Source organism: Sebastes umbrosus, chromosome 18 (assembly GCF_015220745.1).
Source record: "Sebastes umbrosus isolate fSebUmb1 chromosome 18, fSebUmb1.pri, whole genome shotgun sequence".
Lineage (NCBI taxonomy): Eukaryota > Metazoa > Chordata > Actinopteri > Perciformes > Sebastidae > Sebastes > Sebastes umbrosus.
Window position 1 is genome coordinate 23,305,611 of NC_051286.1, and position 19,330 is coordinate 23,324,940.

Sequence of the window (19,330 nt, forward strand, 5' to 3'; positions counted from 1 at the left end):
CCTGCAAACCGACTTAGGAAGGGACAAATGTGCTACTATATATAGTTGGCGGTACTGCTACATGTGCGACACCACGAATGCTTCTGAGGAGAGAAAGTGAGCTATTTAGCCCCTTTCCCACTGGACAAAAAACTCACTAACATGTGGCTTTTGTCTTCAGTGGGAAAGGTTACAATCGGCATTCTTTCCCAGGACAAATGACTCACAGGTATTTATCGGCTCCAGTTCCGATCAGCAGTGATGGAAACATGACACCCAGGTGGACACACTAATTTCCGCCCCTTTTCCGGCATGATGCTGTGTGAGGCGTTTTGAAGTGAATATACAGTAGGGCTGTCCCGAAAACCATTTTTTGGGCTTTGAAGTTCAGTGAGAAATATTCAAAGGTGTTCGAAGCTTTGCAGCGTGGCGCGGTGCGGCGTAGCAGGCTGACACACACACACACACATCTCTAAACACAACAAACAGCAATATCTGTCTGAGAATAACTGATAATGTTGAATATAAATAATGTTGTGGGATTATTCATTTCATGGGCTATTTTTGGATTTGTATTTTAGTTTATTTATACCTTACTTTATACTTACATATATAAAAGAAAGAAAAAAAAAGAACAAAGCATTCGAATACTGATTTGAGGGTTGATTGCCATGGCAACGGTCGAAGCTTCGAAGCATTTGGGTCAGCCCTAATATATAATTAATCAAATCAACAGGGATTTGGATAATTACTACAATGTATTAATGTACAAAACATAATTAATATGCTCTCTTCAAAGCAACCAGACTCCAGTCAGACTACAGATATTTTACCTCGCTCATCATCGAGACACACTCTATTGAAACTCAGACAGAAACAAAATAGAACTCATCAAAACCGTCTTTGACAGGCTTTCCACTGATCCAACAATCACCAACTGTGGTTTGAGAGTTTGAAGAGTAACAGATATAAAAAAAGAAGTAACCACCGTAACACTTTATTACTCACTGTTTACTAACCCTGCTTCGGCAGGCGTGTCCGTGACGTCAAACGTGACACACCAGCAAAAAACTAGAAAGGCATACTCGTGACAATGGGAAAGAAGTCTATGGAAGTATCCACACTTTCCCCTTCAGACGTGGTGAGATGACTCATCATACTACCCAGTTATTTTTAAGCATACTGAACCCCCTCTTTCTCTTTCTTCATATGTCTTGGCGTCACTTTGTTTCTCTGAATATGCTCTGTCTGGACTCGGGAATATGAAACTCTGCCCCCACTTCACCTCCGGCGCAGATCTGCGCTGCAGACTGAGCCTTCCGCTGTCTTTCTGTCTGTCTGCTCGTCCTCATAGCTCAAGGGCTTGTCGCTCTCCCTCTTCTTTTTACTCTTTTTCTCTGTCTCTCACTGGCCCCGCTCTGTCTTATCTTTCCGTGTTCTCTCCTCTCACCCCTCCTCCCAGTCAAGTTTCATTTCACGGATTAGGCTGCCAGAGCCCCCACAGCCTGAAATGTCTCAATCCCTCCAACGCTGCCACTGTCACCAAGCATGGGTGAGCGTGTGTGTGTGTGTGTGTGAGGGTATTTTTGTTGTTGTGCATAAATATGGAATATGTGCATGCACAGTTTATGTTTCCTGCCACATCATTTGCATGCTAACATGGAACTGATTTTAAAGCCGAACCTGTGATTTTTGTGGAATAAACAACTCCAATGTGTAAAAATGGTCAAAATCAGTCCTCAGCATCCACTACATCTAATAATCCACCGTATAGAAAGCATAGGATAGTAGCGGATCGCTTTTAGGTCATGTTCCAAAGCCCATCACCACTCTGTGCAGAGTTGTGAGACCTGAGTAAATCCAAGCTTAGGAGAGAAGAATCCGGCGCTTATCTGCCTTGAGAGGTGCTCCGGGCTGCCTTAACCCACCGCAGCCTATTAGCTGGCTGTGCTCTAATTGGGGAGCTGTGGGGAGAGGGGCGGCAGGGGTGAGTGGTATTCAAATCGCCCATGAGGTAATCCTCACTCAACAAATGTGTGTTGTGACCCCCGTGACCTAGCCTCTAATGATGTGGCTGCAGCCGGACCTGTAGGAGTGAAGCCATGCAGAAGAGGAGGAGACGAGCTCCAAGATTTTTTTTTTTTTTTTTTATCTGAAGGGCCTCCGGCTCCTGTTGTAATAAACAACATTTCAGTAATACTTCAGTACCACACTGAATTCAATAATGGATTTGTGACTTGCACAAAATGTGAGCTGCACGCTAAAACTCCATTTCAGCCTGTGGAGAGATGACGACACATGGACAGGAATAAAAAGTGTAAGGAGAGCATCACTAAGACGGTGTTAAAACTATGAACATATTTTATATTTATATATGTAATATTTTTAGCAAAGATAGACTTTGTTCCGCACCGTAGCTACTGAGAAATATATGCAAAAAGTAAAAATACAAAATTGAAGTGTTGATAAAAGCATCTACCTGGTGCTTGGGGCTTGTCATGTCTTTGAAACGATGCCCATTGTGACTGGTTAAACTGTGAGTGTGATGTCTTCATATGAACTCTTAGATGTCCTTGCATGTGATGGTATTTGTGAATCTTGTTGTGAGTGAAGTGTCTGCGGTCCCTATTTGCATGCCCAATTACAATGAGGATAAAAAAAAGCATGCAGCAATTTACATTGAATTTGCATGTGCATGTGCATGACGAGGACGGGGTCAGAGAGGCTTTATGTGTTGATCAGCATCATTTCAAATTATTACATCTAAGTTAATAACAGCATGGCATTCAGATTTGGACATTTCACTGATATGTTGTGTGCTTTCCCCGGGTTTATTACAACCTATCAGTTCTATTGATTACGTCAACATTGTACTCACTAAAGAAAAGGAAAAGGGCATATATATAATGGATGGGTAGACTAATGTAATCATCATCACAGCAAAGCGAGCAACTTCCCACAGGCTCCAGACCCATAAGCCTCGGTTATACTCTCAAACGACACGTACACGGACAGCTGCGGACAACACGGACGCGTAGTAGTTCTGTTTACACTGTCCGCTTGGAGAACACGCTCCACATCGCTATGCTACCACTTGTTGCGAAGTGGCTGACAAGTCTGGACAGTTCCGCGTGGTCACAACAAATTAGCGGTACGTGGACATCGGCACAGATCCTACATCGTATACACTCTGATGACGAAATTGATTCACACGAACCCTAACGGACCCTTGCAGACGCACAAAGTATAACTTTGGCTTTAAGGATGCCAAGGCTCCATATTAATTGTGCAGCAGGTACTTTGTGGTAATTTGATAACTTGCTAATGTGTTTTGTTCATTCATACATGCATCAGGCTTATAAACTGAAATGGCAAGGACATTCTTTCTGTTTTACATCTATACCATAACTGTTACTAGAACCTTTACCATACTTCCTTCATTTTTTACCTACATATTCAAGAGGTCCTGTCTGGTTAAAGGGAGTTATGTCAAAATCTAGACTCAGCATCTGAAAAATTTACGTTGATAAAATGCGTTCATAGTAGGGCTGTCAAAGTTAACGCAATAATGACATGTTAACACAAATTAGTTTTAATGAAACTTGCGATTTTTAGGTTATAGCAGGCTCAGTTTTATAGCCAGAGTGAATATACTGGCATCATATGAAACTAGAAAACCTAAGGTACCCACTGGTACCAACCATGTCATACTAGCTTGTTGGGAAGGAAGTTAAAGAACGCTCCAAACTTGAACACACTTTTTGGCGAGGAAAAACTGCCATGGCCACTTTATGATAATCACATGCAGTTTGGGGCAAGTCATAGTCAAATCACACAGCTGTTAATTGATTTCCAATAATAAATATATACATACATTTGCATAAAGCAAGCATATTTGTAATTAAATACTTGACAAATCTCAATTTAAGGTACATTTTGAACAGATTAAAAAATGAGTGATTAATCACAATTAACTATGGACAATCATGCGATTAATTGCGATTATTAATCAATTGACAGCCCTACTTTATAGTGTATATTCTTAAATAAAGTTGCTTTCAATCAAAATATAACCAAAGAAACCATCTGCACAGCTATAGAAGTATAGCATGATGCCCAGAAATAAAAAAAACAAATGGATTATTAGTTTAACACTGGTTCTAGTGTGGTATCAACACTAGCCCCTACATTCTGCAGCCCGTTCACAGTCCCCTAGCAACTCCAGGCAGGATGGACCCTCTGACGGACGTCAACTTGTCGAGGTGGCACATTTTCAAAGGGTGCGGGGGGGGTAGGCTGGGAGGAGCAGACGACTGCTCACAACTGCCCTTTTCAGCCCCTAGCTTGCACCAGCGCTGCCCACAGCTGTTGCGTGATTGATGCCTATACTCCCCAACCTGTCAACAGCTCCTGTCTTGTATGTTGCCTCTGGAGAAAACGCCTCCCCATGGCCGTCCCCCATATATCTCATTTTCTCACAACTTTGCATATGAATGCCGTGGACAAACATTAAAAAAACACCAAAGCATTTTTCCTTCTTCCGCCCCCTCTCAACACATATAGGGAAACAATGGATCCGGAGCTATGTTTTTGGAACTTCTTCCCTCATCTTTATTCAACGTGGATTTGGCTTTCCATGTCCCCACATTACATCTTCATCTCATTTCCTCTCAAATCCTCATAGACACATTCTTAATCTCTGTGTGCCAGAGATCCATCTCACTGTTTTGCTAAGGCCTATACGATATGGTAGCTTTACAAACCCCTATTTAAAAAAATCTGTCAATCAAGCTATTTGTTCAGGCAGTGCAAATTCATTTTCAATTACTATTCTCTCCTGGTCTGGATAAGGCTTGAAAAAAGGAAATCACAGTGACTATTGGTCACACCGACTTAATCCAGCGATGAATGAGGAAATGCACGTACAGAAAAGGCGTGCGAAAAATTGTGCCGGGTGAATGAGGAGGAGGGCGAAGCTATTCATACAAGTTAAAAATACATATTTACATATAATGGTATGGGGTCATCAAGTGTAGACCCAAAGTTAATGAAAATGAATAATGGAAAGTGTGCATTAGGCAACTTCAGTAATTACTACGCTACTTGGCCAAGGTGATTACCCAGAGGGGAACAGCCAGAGGACACCGCAAAGAAGTGGGAACTTTCTCCTGTTCTGTTCTCACCGCCGCATGCGAGTCCTCCTGCCCTTGTTCAGCAGGAGATGTTAGAGTGAAGCGTTAACATCCGATTAGGATGGTTGGAGAAGTGAGTAATGGACCTGTCTGTTAGAACAGGATCTGTATGGTTGCCTCTGTGCTACACGGAGAGATTGGTGGTTTGTGGTCATTGGTCGGCCTCAAATTAGCGCAGTTTGAGTTATGTCCTTGTTTGTGTCAGACGGTGATGGGAATGGAGTTCAACGGACAAAATCTGAGCCCTGTATAAGAGCTTTAATACGTTCAGCAAGACTATGTAACTTCTCATCAACAGCAGCCACTGCATGCAGCCATAAGTGACAGTTATGGGATAATGCCATTTCATTTTCCAAGAGTCAGTTGCTGACGCCGTCATTAACAGGTCTGACTAAGAGCAAAAGGAATCTCACCCCAAGCAGCAAACAAACATCTCTCCTGCTGAGGTAGACTTTTTTGCAAGTCACAAGTAAGTCTCAAGTCTTTGCACTCAAGTCCCAAGTCAAGACTGACAAGTCCCAAGTCAAGACAGTCAAGCCCCAAGTCAAGACTGACTAGTCCCAAGTCAAGACTGACAAGTTCCAAGTCAAGATAGTCAAGTCCCAAGTCAAGACTCACAAGTCCCAAGTCAAGACTGACAAGTCCCAAGTCAAGACTAACAAGTCCCAAGTCAAGATAGTCAAGTCCCAAGTCAAGACTGACAAGTACCAAGTCAAGACTGACAAATCCCAAGTCATGATAGTCAAGTCCCGGGTCAAGACTGACAAGTCCCATGTCAAGAATGACAATTCCCGAGTCACGATAGTCAAGTCGCGAGTCAAAATAGTCAAGTCCCATGTCAAGACAGTCAAGTCCCAAGTCAAGACTGACAAGTCCCGAGTCAAGTCCCAAGTCAAGACTGACAAGTCCCAAGTCAAGACTGACAAGTCCCAAGTCAAGACAGTCAAGCCCCAAGTCAAGACTGACTAGTCCCAAGTCAACACTGACAAGTCCCGAGTCAAGACTGACAAGTCTCAAGTCAAGACTGACAAGTCCTGAGTCAAGTCCCAAGTCCTATACTTTGAGTTTTGAGTCATAATGCACTCTTTACCAAATTAACAACACAGTAATGATGTCATAATGCATCCATTTTAAATTAAAAAATCATGAATGCTTTTTAAAATTTCTATTTATTTGTTAGAAGAAGTTTGTTGAAACAAGTGCGAATGACCTTTATCATTAAAAAAAGAGAGATCTGGGGAATTAAGTGTTGACTTGCTGGGAATGACTAGTGTTAGTGAAGTCATGAGTCATTGGTGTTAAAGGCCAAGTTGAGTTGTTTTGGTTTGTCTACAAACCAATAGGTGACGTCACAGTGACTACGTCCACTAATTATATACAGTCTATGGTTTGAACAATACTGAAATGTGATTTTAGTCTGAATGCCAGCATTTAAAGAATATCAAAACATGATTAGAACAAGTATATAGTATGTTGAAGGTTTATATTTTAATGACAAATAATGCTTGTGGGGAATCATAGCTCATTAACAATGAGAGAGGAAAAACTTTCTTATCCAAGTTACCCTCCATTTTACCCACTGTTTTAATTTAAATGTTTTTCCTGATAATATATTATATCAATTATGCATAATATAATATAAAGATAATAAACCCACATCCAGTAGAAACATTATTTTGGAAAGCTAAGAAAAGGTGCAAACTTCCAAAGCATGTGCCAAATAATTCATGACCGAAGAAGAAGACACACCGGTATCGTATAAACACACCTGTGTGTTGAAATAAATGGAAATACTTTGGCAGAGACGGAGACGCTGCTCAACGAGCTGCTTTACAGACGCGTATAAATGACACTTTTTATTTGATATTTACAACATTAAATCCAAACTCCAATCCGTGTAATCCTCTCTTTGATTCTCTGATTTAATGCATAGACAAGCCAATGCAGCGCTCGTAACATTTGCATAATATCTCACCAGCAGTCTCTCTCTCTGTCACACACACACACACACATACACACACACATTAGAGATTCTGACTTGGCCTACTTTGGGTGTTCAGGGAAAAAGCGGCAGCGCTCAGGATGTGAACCAGGCATGCTGATTTTCCCGCGTATGCATATCTGTTTTTGTTGTTTTTTAATCCACGGAAAATGCGACAAAATAAATTACCACAATCTTAAAATGTTAATTTAGCCACACTCTTTCTTAATAGATACGTCAAAAAACAGAATGACGACGGTGCACATTTAGCAGCCAGAAGCCCGTGGGCCTATCCGGGAGTCTTGCGATACATTATCAGAGGAATGAAGCCGGCTCACAGATAAGGTGTAGAGATTATGTTTAGGGGTGCTGTTTACCTCGGCAGATAAAGCAGAGTGCTAACGTTGCCCTGCTGGGGTTTGACACTCCCCCATTGCACAGTAGCTGAAAGCAACAGAGAGAGAGAAAAAAAACATCCAGGAGCACCTTGAAATAAACTTGTTTGAGAATGGATTTGGAGCAAATCAGCCCCACCCTTTCAGACTGAATCCCCCGGCCTGTGTAAATAAGCCATCAATGGCTGTCACATAACTGTTACACTGGCCAGGACAAATGAAGACGCAGGGCGCTGCCTGGGCTGCCGCTGCTGCTGACTGTAATTGCAATCTTTCAGACGGGAAATGGCAAATTGCTCCTCTCATCATTAGCAACCAGCTAAGACAGAAAACAGACATGCAAGCCTGCAAACATAATTATAATGACATACTGGGAGGCAGAGGAACTGCCACGGAACACATCTGGGCCTTTCATGAGACCAGTGCAGACTGGCTGAGCAGGTCTGCCCTGGGCTCTGGACTGTGTGTTTTGTTTTTTTTGTGTTTCCTCCCATGTGCGTCTGTTTAAATTCAGATCCCATGAAGTGATCTGCACTGTGTTTGCTTGGCAACGGAGCATGGCGGACTTACTTGTGCAGGCCACAGACGGAGGGTCAGAGAGTGCTCGGTAGTAGCCGTCCTCGCAGTCGCAGCGCCAGGAGCCCTCGCGGTCGTTGAAGCTGTGCGCCGGACAACGAGAGCACTGAAGGTCCTGGGAGGAAGACTTGTAGAAACCACGACCGCATGCTGTAGAAGAGGAAAAAAAAAACACACAAGGGTGAGGCCCGAGGCAAAGAGAGGACAAAACAGAAAGTTATAAACCCTGTTTGCACAGACAGTGTTGTGTGTCATGTAATTTATTAGCTCATAAATCTCAGCATAATGACATCTGCTCAAATGAAAGACAGGTGATTCATTTTACAATTTGTCATATTAAAAAAAATAATAAAAAGATGACTGAATAGGGCGGTGTTTCCCAACCTTTTTGTTTTTCACTTTAAATATTTTAGTGTCTGTTAGTCACATATTTTATAATTAAACAGTTCCCCTTCAAACTGCTCAAATTGAATAATTTTCAGAGGTAAATTAAACCACTTTTTACAAAAAAAAACAAAGTTGTGTAGCAGAACTTAGCTTTTTCGTCTCTCGTGTCCCATTATTCATCTTGCAACCTCTAAGATTTGTCATGTGACCCCCGTTTACATAAGCCAGAGTCCTCTGGTGTGGAGGACAGCTCAAAATGTACTTCTAGTGATACAAAGTGCAAATGTTTAAACTTCCATATTTTAAAGTTTAAAAAAAAAAAAAAAAATTAAATCAATAAATGTCTCAATATTCACTTCAACATAAGTGCTTTATAGTTTTTGATAATGATCCCCTTAAATTTGGTTATCAAAGAACTGTGACCAAGATATGTGCTAAGCAGTAACTACTAAGCGGTCAGTAATGGATTAATATGGCCATGCTGGTATAAAATAAATTCAATTATACCCACCCTCTAATATCCGGCCGACATTACGGTCTTAAGTGGCTAGCGGGCTACAGCTAGAGTGAAGACGTGGTATCATATTAAACTGGTTACCATACATGTCATACTAGCTTGTCAGGAAGGAGGTTAAATAACGCTCCAAAGTTAGGCTACATTTTCACAGAGGTCTCTTGACCTCTGACCTCAAGATATGTGAATGAAAATGCAATTCTTGCAGAAATCTCCAAATGTCAAATGTTTTTTAGGCCAAATCACAGCATGGCTTTTTTATATGTTGTTCCTCAAGGTCTTGGTGTCTTAATGTGGTATTTTGGAGGAAATTGTTGATCATTTTCATATATTCTGTGGTAAAAAAAGTGGTAAAAAACATTTAAAGGATGAGAATGGCCATCATATACTTCCATCATAATGTTCTAAGCTCTTTATAAACTTTCATAATTTATTTCAATTAATTAGTTCATTAATATTTCTGATTGATAACTAGAACAACTTGACACACTGTGCTAATCTGATCATCTCAAATTAATTTTCAGGTTCTCAGCTTTCAGATGACATAAACCACTTATAAGTGGCACATAGTGGTGACCTGCTATCTCCCCCTAAAGACCCCCTGTACCTCCCTAAAAAAAGACAAAAACGGGTCTATGTGAGTCTCTAAGGGGTTAACCAGAAACTTAATAGATACTCGGAATTTTTATTTAGTAAACCCCAGCTGAGTCAGGTTCACATAGCAGTATATCTTCTGATGACTGTCTCCAGGTGATATTAGTCCTGTGCAAACACAGTCTGGAGGAGTCCTCACCTCACACCTGAATTCCAATCATGACGAGGATATGACAGGACAAACCATTATGTTCCCATCTTGAAGCAGCCAGTATTTTGACTGAGCCTGCCCCCTCAGGCTTCAGACTGAGTCATGAAAAAAAAGCACTCAAATATCCCATTGGAGGAAAAATAAACTACAACCTCTCACTTCTAAAAGGTACATAACAAGGCTGATGAATCCTCAGGCCGGTAAAGAGGTCCGACTTGTTTATAACGAGTCCTATCTCTGAGAGGAAACGTTCTTCAGTAGAGCAGAGAGATAAGAATATACATATCGAGGACGAGCACCTGGATCATTTCAACATTTTACCTTTGACTAGGACGGTAAACAAATCTGATGGACTGATATGACTAATGAAGGAAGACTCATCACCGCTCGTGTGGTGAGATAATCATCTCGCCGCAGGCCTGTCTCCTACAAAATCATGTTCCCATACAACTGAACTGCATTCTCAATTACGTTTCGTGGGAAACTTACTTTCTCCCGGATTAGTAACAGTTTTAAACACGTCATTAAAGTTGTGAATTTAAACCAAAACTACTTGGTTAGATTTAGTAAAAAACATCATGGTTTGGTTCAAAATAAGTATGTTTGCTACCAACAGTGGTCTCCTGGGTGAAAGTCCTATGTTTGTTTGACCCATCCACCCTATCCCCCTCCCTACCCGGACTTCTGCGGTTTCATTGTATGGGAACTTTATTTCTAAGAGACCAGTCCTGCACACATCGGTGGCATTTTTTGCAATTAATTCGCACATCAATATATTTTTTCAAACTGTTGTTTTTGTTAGGAATACTTTAACACAGAACGCAAATATTACACTGCAAAAGAGTGATGTAGTTTATTTCCGAATTAGGTTGACTTTTCTGAGCTTTTGCAGCACCAGTAAAGGCATCGACCAATCACGTTGTGCGAAACAGGTTGAGTTGTGCCTATATTTATGAAACAACAACACGAAGGCTCCGTAGTCCAAACCAGGACAGCAAACTTTATTACTCCTTTCAACCTTGACAAGGGTAGCGCAGACCAGATCCACTCCTTTCGTTCTTCCCTTTCACAATAAAAGCCCTAGACGTATAATACCCACAGGCGATCATTTCGCATTTTTTGTGTCATTTATTCATCACGCACCCGGTGTGTAAAGGCCTTTACACCCAAATTATTCACCCGCCTATAATTTTTTCTAAAGTTACAAATGAATCCCGTGAAAGCAAGTAAAGACGGAGAGTAAAAGGCAACACAAGACTGATTCATACTGTAGCGACTCACATGCATTTGTAAGAAGTAAAAGCGTCTATTCTGGGGTCTGGCTATTTTAGCCTCAGAGTCTACTAATCCACAGTGACCGGCTGTGTGTGTGCGAACCAGAGCTAAGCCTGGCGAAAAGCTGCAATCCAGGCCACATGATTTCTTAAACAATCTGCGAGAAATCTATACTTCTGTGAATAGCTCTGCATACAAACTATCAAATTATACATAAAATGCATTTTTCATGAGCCATGGGGGAAATGAGCAATGGTTGTCATACTGGGTCTCCCCTCCATTACAGATCTGGGTTCTGCTATTTCCTTTTTTTTTTTCAGGGAAATATATTGGCCACCATCTCCCGTGACAGGTCCGGAATGAGAAGGATAGAGGGATCTGAGTTTTCTTGTTTTACCACTTCCAGAGCGGCATGAAGACGAGGCCGGGGCTCAGGGTATCCCCATTCCAGCTACATGAAAGCCCTGTCATTCTCCATTTATCGCACTGCCACAGCCTCGTGAAACAAGACCTTTTTTTTTTTTTTTTCGAGGGGAAAAAAAAGACATGATTTTATCTCTAATCTTTCTTTACCTTTCCGAGCCGGTAATTGAAAACAGAGCCACAAGGAGGCTGCGAGCGGCGGGTCCTGAATGCTGACCGGGCGAAAACACATATACACACGGCCTACAAGTGCTTACTCATCATATTGAGCTGCTTTTTTTTATCGCATGTTTCACTTCTGATGAGCGATAGCAGTTGACAAACAGCAAAGGAAAGCATGTATCTGATACGCAGTGTAAACGCTCCCCCATGGATGTTGGTATTGACAGTGAAGGGCTTTTCTCCAGCATGTTAAAGAATGGCTAGATCCCGTTTAAGACGGGTGCTTTCTCCCACCATGCCGGGCTGTTTAAACATTCTGATAAGACAGCGGGTCTGTTTGCCTTTGGGTTTCTGAGAGCTCATCTGCTGGGTGGCCGGTGTGCAGAGGGGGGGGAACCCGGCAGGGACCGAGGCTATCTCCCACCGCGACAACCACTCCGGCAGACAAGAGCATCCACAGCCAAGATCAAGACGCGCACAAGGCCGGGGAGTGGGGGGCGGCTTACGAAAGTCAACTTTACTGGATAACTCCAATTTACTAGCACTTATCTTCATAGCTTTCGCAATATCTCTGTTGGTTAGGGTTATGCTTTTTCTCCCTTAATAACAAATACAATACCAAACTCAGTCCGATACCGTGTATACTGATCCAATAGCGTGTTCATTTTCTCCAAAAAGCTGTAAACATGTCTGTATAATGAAGATCATTCATCACCTGCTAAACAGCACAGCTCGCCACAGTGTGTTTTTTTTTTTTTTTAACTCCAGCTGGTAAAGGCTTTTGTTAAAAAGACATTATGTAGTTCCTTGTTTACCGAGCCGCTCTCCTTTATCAGGCTTTGTTGAACATGGAACAAAAGCAATTTTGTCCATTCAACGTTTCAAAACAAAGCTCCTGAGAGAATGTGCAGAAAATGTCTAAATCTAGTACTAGGAAAAAAAATAAACTTTAGGGAGTAAATATTTGCAGTTTTTAAATTAAAGAGTAACTTCTCTATTTCTCAACCTGGACCCTATTTTCCCATGTGTGTGTGTGTGTGTCTAAGTGACTAATGGGGACAACACTGGTCCAGTATTGAGGGAGAGTGCTAAACAAGCTGTAATGCGATCACTCGGGGCAACACCTCACCATCAATGTACATCCACTAAAAGTGCTTGTTTTTGCCACTGACAGGATCCGATTGTTGTTATATGTGTATATGTATATGTATATGTATCTGACAACATTATGGAAAGGACCTTACAGAGAAATAAAACCTTTTTCTTTACGTTTCGCTTGATCCGATCTGGTTAATCAAAATGCATTTCTTGTGGCCTGGTATCAACAGTAGCTCAACAGCAAACTATTTAATGTGACTACGTGTACCTGATCTGCTGAAAATGGTTAGTATCGTCTCCCGTGCTAATGTAACTGTCCAATACGGTCTCACGACAGTTTATGAAATGGAAACGAGTTAGGTTTGGAAAAAGATCGACTTGGTTAGGCTTAGGCAACAAAACTACTTGGTTAGGTTTAGAAATAGATCGACTTGGTTAGGCTTAGGCAACAAAACTACTTAATTAGGTTCAGGAAAATATTGTGGTTTGGGTTAAAATAACTCCGGAAGTGCTGTAACTTAAGTACAAAAGTTATGTGACAAATAAATCAACGTTGACTCGTGGTTTCACAGGGGACATTAACAGCGGACTCCTGGGTGAAAATGTTTTTTGACCAATCCATCCACCCTGACCTCCTCCCTACACGGCCCTCTTCACTTTCATCTTCCCAAATCTCAGAAATTACTTTGGTGAGTTCGGTGTTACTGATGGAAACGATGGCCCAAACTCCGAAAATAAGAGCCTGTTTTAATAAACTGTATTTGCCCTTTAACTCGAGCTCGCGCAGCAGAACACAGTTCATTTTCCATGCTTTTTTTCCCAGCAAAAGCCCATGTGTTTATCAGTGCGTCCGACTAGGTTTGGCACCCGGAAATGTTTACAGAAGCAACAAGGCGGCAAATGAGGCCTCAAAAAATCGAATGCCTGTATGACACAGGCAACTAAGTGCTTCTGCAGCTCTATCCCCACCACTGGCAGTGCATTGAGTGACAAGTACAAACACAGCCGTCCCAGCCCAGCATTCCTGTCCCGGCAGCAGCAGCAGCAGCAGCAGCAGCACAGTGCACACTGACTCGCTGCTGGCGACTTTCCGTTCCTGGCACCAGATGCTGAAAAGACACCCTTTAGTCTGAGACACTAAGATGGGATGATAGTGAGTGAGAGGTTCTTTGTCGACTGTCCCCTTAGCAACACTTTCCTTCTGAGGGGAAATATCTACGAAGCAATTACACCAGGTCTGTTCCTCCAGTAAACTGACAAAATGACTGACACCTTAACTGGCAAACACTGACACACAAACATGTTAAAGCATTGTACGAAACCCCAGACTCTTTGCTACTTTCACTGACTTACAGTCCAACATGTAATTACATTTGTAAGTGGAGTGACTTCTTGAAAAGAGGGCCCATTTACGTAAGCTTGGCCCTTTTCCGGCACAGATAAAGGCAGACTAATGGTCGGTGCTCGTTGACACGGGCCTGTTAAAAAAGCTCAGCGGCAGACACAACAGTCGGCTTATTTACGACACTGAGAAATTAGTCAGTCCTTAGAGAGGCGGGTTGAGGTTAAGCAGAGAGGGAAAAAAAATAAAAAATACAAGTCTTACATTCCAGCCAGCTCCTCGGCAGGCTACGGAGCCAGCATCTGTAATTTCCCTTCCAGTGGTCAAGCACTCTCATTCAGTGATGTGTGGGGGGACAAGCTGCAGTCAGCAGTTTTATACAGAGAGAGGAAGAGGAGCCGGAGAAAGGAGAGGTCCTCGGAGTAGTGGGATAGAGATAATCAAACACTCCTGTGACTATAGCATCTCAATCACAGCACACATTGGCCCGGAGAATAAAACAAAGTCTCCTTATCTTATGCAGACACACATACATGCAGAAAAAACATGGATTTCTGTATTTTTCTAAGATCGGTTTATTTCCTTTCCCTCCGAGCTGAGCTTCTTAACATTCTTGAATTACATCCAATTTCTCTCACGCTTTGGCGGTGTCATGACACTCTGGGCGAGGGACATAGATGAGGGGGGTGGGAGGGGGGAGCAGCCTGACATATCCCTTCCTGGCCAAAATAGAAAATAATTATTTCCCTTGTCTGGGGGGGGTGACGCCATGGCACTGGGTGATTTTTTTTCCTCAGTTAATCTTGTGCCTTGGCTGACAAATCGGATTCCAAATTTGCCCTTTTAGTTTTCTGTGTAGTTTCCTAGCTTTCTATGTGTTTGCTGGGGCTGGTTAGTGAAGTATAATGTGAAATACGACTTTGACATCAACAGTCAAAACTAGGGCTGTCAATCGATTAACATATTTAATCGCGATCAATTGTATGATTTTCCATAGTTAATTTCAATTAATCTCAAATGAATCGCACATTACTTTTATCTGTTCAAAATGTACCTTAAAGGGAGATTTGTTAAGTATTTAATACTCTTATCAACATGGGAGTGTTATGCAAATGTATGTATATATTTATTATTGTAAATCAATTAACAACACAAAACAAAGACACATATTGTCCAGAAACCCTCACAGGTACTGCATTTAGCATAAAACAATATGCTCAAATCATAACATGGCAAACTGCAGCCCAACAGGCAACAACAGCTGTCAGTGTGTCAGTGTGCTGACTTGACTATGACTTGCCCCAAACTGCATGTGATTTTCATAAAGTGGGCATGTCTGTAAAGGGGAGACTCGTGGGTACCCATAGTACCCATTTTCATTCACATATCTGGAGGTCAGAGGTCAAGAGACCGCTTTGAAAATGGTCGTGACAATTTTTCCTCGCTGAAATGTAGCGTAAGTTTGGAGCGTTATTTAGCCTTTTTGCCTACAAGCTAGTATGACACGGTTGGTACCGATGTATTCATTAGGTTTTGTTGTTTTCTATGACACCAGTATCTTCACTTTAGCTTTAAAACTGAGCCTGCTACAACCTAAAAATCACAAGTTGCACTAATGCGTTAAAGAAATTAGTGGTGTTAAAACAAATTTATTATCGCATTAACTTTGATAGCACTAGTCAAAACCTGTAAAGTATTGAATCTGACCGAACCGGACCAAGAAAGCTGCGTCACATTTGTAGTCAGATTCCGACAGAGCATTCTTGGTGTGCTTCAGTTTATACTATATTGGGTGTCTGCATAGGCGGATGTGTTCGCAGGGGTGCGGTTGGCGCGTATGATCCATGTGGTCCTATACGTTGGGTTGTATGCGGATGTCCGCAGATGAAGCGGACCTTGTGGCCGGATGACAAATCCACACTTTCGGACCCTTGTGGCTATGTGGATGTGGAAAACAAAGTATCAATACAAGCACTGTATTGGTGCCGGCATCCTGTCTTGGAGAAACTGAGCATTCCTTGCTTGCTTACAACCCACAAATCCAATCAAGGTTACAACCCTTATTACTACTGAGCATGGAGAACTCTAGCTGGTCCAAACAGGGCAGCTGGGATATTGAGTTTCTCCCCATGTGTCTCAATATCGCCGCGGACGGAACTCAAAGTGAGCTGCAGTGTGGGAATGTGGGAGATTCCCTCTGATTTTTTGCAGACTGCCAGAGAGAGAGCCAGGGTGAGAATGACTAGTGTGGGCCTTTCTGTCTCCACGGTCCTAGCATGATGAGTCCTGTCAGGGCCGTGCCTCCCCCCTTCTCCAGCTGCCCTCCCGTCCGGCCTGATTATGTGTTAAATCCGCCCGTGTGTCGGGATGGATGTGGAAAGAATGCGCGCGGAAGGGAGCCGAGCGGGGCCGCGGAGACCCGGAGAGAGCAGCCTGGAGATAGCACCCCATTAGAGTGATAAAAGAGGCAGAGGGAGGAGAGCAGCCGACAGGACCAACATGCAGGCCCCGCCGCTGATGAATGCCAGGTGGAACGGGTCAAGCGTGATAAAGGAAACAGTTTATTTTCTTATTTAAAAAAAAAAACATTGCTTTCGGTGAAGCGCTCACCATGGCCGCCGCCACTCCGATAGGGGAATGTCTTTATAAATATCAGCTCTAAACACAGGCCTGGTGCGATGGGGAGCCTGTCGCTTGTGGTTTATAAGAGTATGTTTCCTCCCAGAGTCTTTTCCTTTGTCTGCATCATTCTGACATCCAATGCTGAGCGGGCCTCTACATATACCTCTGAACTTTAAAATGTTCTAGTATCTATATTGTTCTATATTCTGGAGCTGATTACAGAGATAGGTATAGCACTGATGCCAAAATGGTATTACCTCACCTTGTTGCGCAAACATGTTTTTCTAGATGAGCAATTTCCACTTGCTGATGGGATGTGGACAGAAAGCTGGTTGGTGAGCCTTTACTTCACAATATTTTATAATTTTTCTTCTCAGATCGGTATGGATGTACCGATACTGGATCGGATATTGGGCCGATACTGACTCAAAAAGCTAGATCGGGCATCGGTGACAACGGGGCCGATCTATTGAATTCAATTCTTTTATATTCTAATTCAATTTATATACTATATACATTTTGTACTGGAATTTCAATTCCTGTTTAAGTTTTGACCAATTTGTTTTTTAATTAAAACAGTTAACACCTGAATTATAATGCCTGTTAATTTTGAAAATTATTTTTTTGCCAAGTTGCTGGTGTACGATTTATTATTTAATAATAAATAACAATTCACAAAATTTATATCTGTGTTTCGTTTTACAAAGTTAGGAAAGCAAAGTTTAAGTCCAGTCTGATGTTGCCTTACACATAAAAGAATGATCCCAGTCACTTCCACACAGTGAGGCATACAGCTAATTAATTAAACCCTGGTGGGTATCGGTATCGACCAACACCCAGAGCCCAGGTTTTGCTATCGGGACTGAAAAAGTTGGATCGGTGGATCCCTACTCAGATATAAGGCAGAATTACCAACCATGCAAAGCATTGACAACTGTCCCAGGCCTCCAGATCTCCAGATTTACTGCGTGTCAACTAGTTTTGTGCTAATTTGGGAATGTGCACCACTAAAGCACAATAGTAACAGGAGCTCATAAAGGGGGTCTTACTTCTAGGGGGCCCTGACTTTAAATGAGTCCTGTGTGACCTTCATGTTATGAGTGTTGTGAGTAAGGTGTATGTTGTATATTCCCAAATTAATGTGTTTAATCAGGCGATTTTTTGAATAGTCGCTAAATTATAAAAAATCGAATAGTTTATGCAGCTATTCGTCCCATCTTAAAAAATATATATTTCCCTTGTACTAATTGCCGCAGGCGCTGCCTGGTAATAACGTTACTACCGGTAAAACGTCAAGGCCTATGGAAGGAGGCTGGGACACGGGCGGACGTGGGTACTACACATGCGCAGTGTAACTGGAGCTGCGGTTGTGCGTTGCGATTGGCTCAATTTTGGCGAGTGAGTGGGTGGAAATAATGCGCCGATTATTAGAATAATAATCGACTAATTCCCAGAGATTTTCGAATAGTATTTTGCTTGGAATGCACATCCCTATTTTCTACCACAAGAGTACCAGACTTAGAGATGTTCCGATACCTTCCGATAAAAACACGTCATTTTAATGGACAGCTAACGAGTGAGCCATCTCTCTTCTTTCTCATCTCTGTTGAGAGTTGCACATGCTCAGCACCGATCGGGCAGGATGTACGGATCTGGTAGCAAGTGTCACATGCTGTTGTTGTTGTTGTTGTTCCTGCGTAGCGTAAATGAGCTGATAAATGATATGATAACGTGATATCTGATCCGTGCATAGACTCACGTACTCGCAGATACCCGATTCAGCCTTCTGGGCTGTATCAATATCAGAACAACTCTAGTTAACAGGGGCCAGAGAGCTCATGTTTTTGCTCCTTGGCAGAGTGATCTGCCCATGCTCAAATGTTAAATGTTGTCTGAACGCAAGCAATCAGACAAGACATTTCCCTAAATGAAATCTAAAAGTCTAAATCTGGTTAAAAGTGACTGAGTAATCTGATGAGGAATTCAAAGGCAGGGTTTGTTTTTGTGCTACCTGTGAAAAACCAAAGGCATTTTCTCACTAAAACGTGTCTGATCGCTTCTATTACACTGCAATCCATTGTTTATACTGTCATAAACATTCTCTGTCAGCTATTTCAAAATGCCCTGTGTCTAGCTGGATGTTCAGACAACCATGAAATGCTATTTAAAAACCCAACTCCTGCTTCATGTTTCTCGGTTTTACTTTCAGGGCATATACGATTAGGACCATGACCGTGCGTTACGACTATAGAGAAGGATGTCAATAGCTCGCGCAGAGCTTATTTCTTATGCATTAATGTAGCCTGAGGCCTATGTGTGTTGCTCTGATTAGATGTGACTTATGTTCTTTGCCTCAATAAATAGTAGGCCTGGGTGTGGACATTCATCAGGCTCTGTTTACTGGCATTTTATGCATGCTGAACTATGGCTGCATCTCTTTTATGGACTAAAGCCTGTGGTGTTTTCCCCCACAATGTAAGAGGCAGTACATCTTGTGAGTAATTTCAGAGCAACACAGGCAGGCAGACCTGGAAAAAAAATCCCAGCAGAGTGTATTTCTTCTACTTGAAAAGCCAAAG

General features: G+C 42.1%; 1 protein-coding gene across 8 annotated transcripts in view; it reads right to left on the reverse strand.

The window, feature by feature from the left end:
- Positions 1 to 19,330, reverse strand: part of epha7 (eph receptor A7) — a 106,113-nt gene that overhangs the window by 70,751 nt on the left and 16,032 nt on the right. For all 8 annotated transcript variants that reach the window (XM_037750453.1, XM_037750450.1, XM_037750452.1 and 5 more), the window contains exon 4: positions 8,118 to 8,273. In XM_037750453.1, the coding sequence (XP_037606381.1) occupies positions 8,118 to 8,273 (156 nt within the window). The remainder of the gene's footprint in view (positions 1 to 8,117; positions 8,274 to 19,330) is intronic.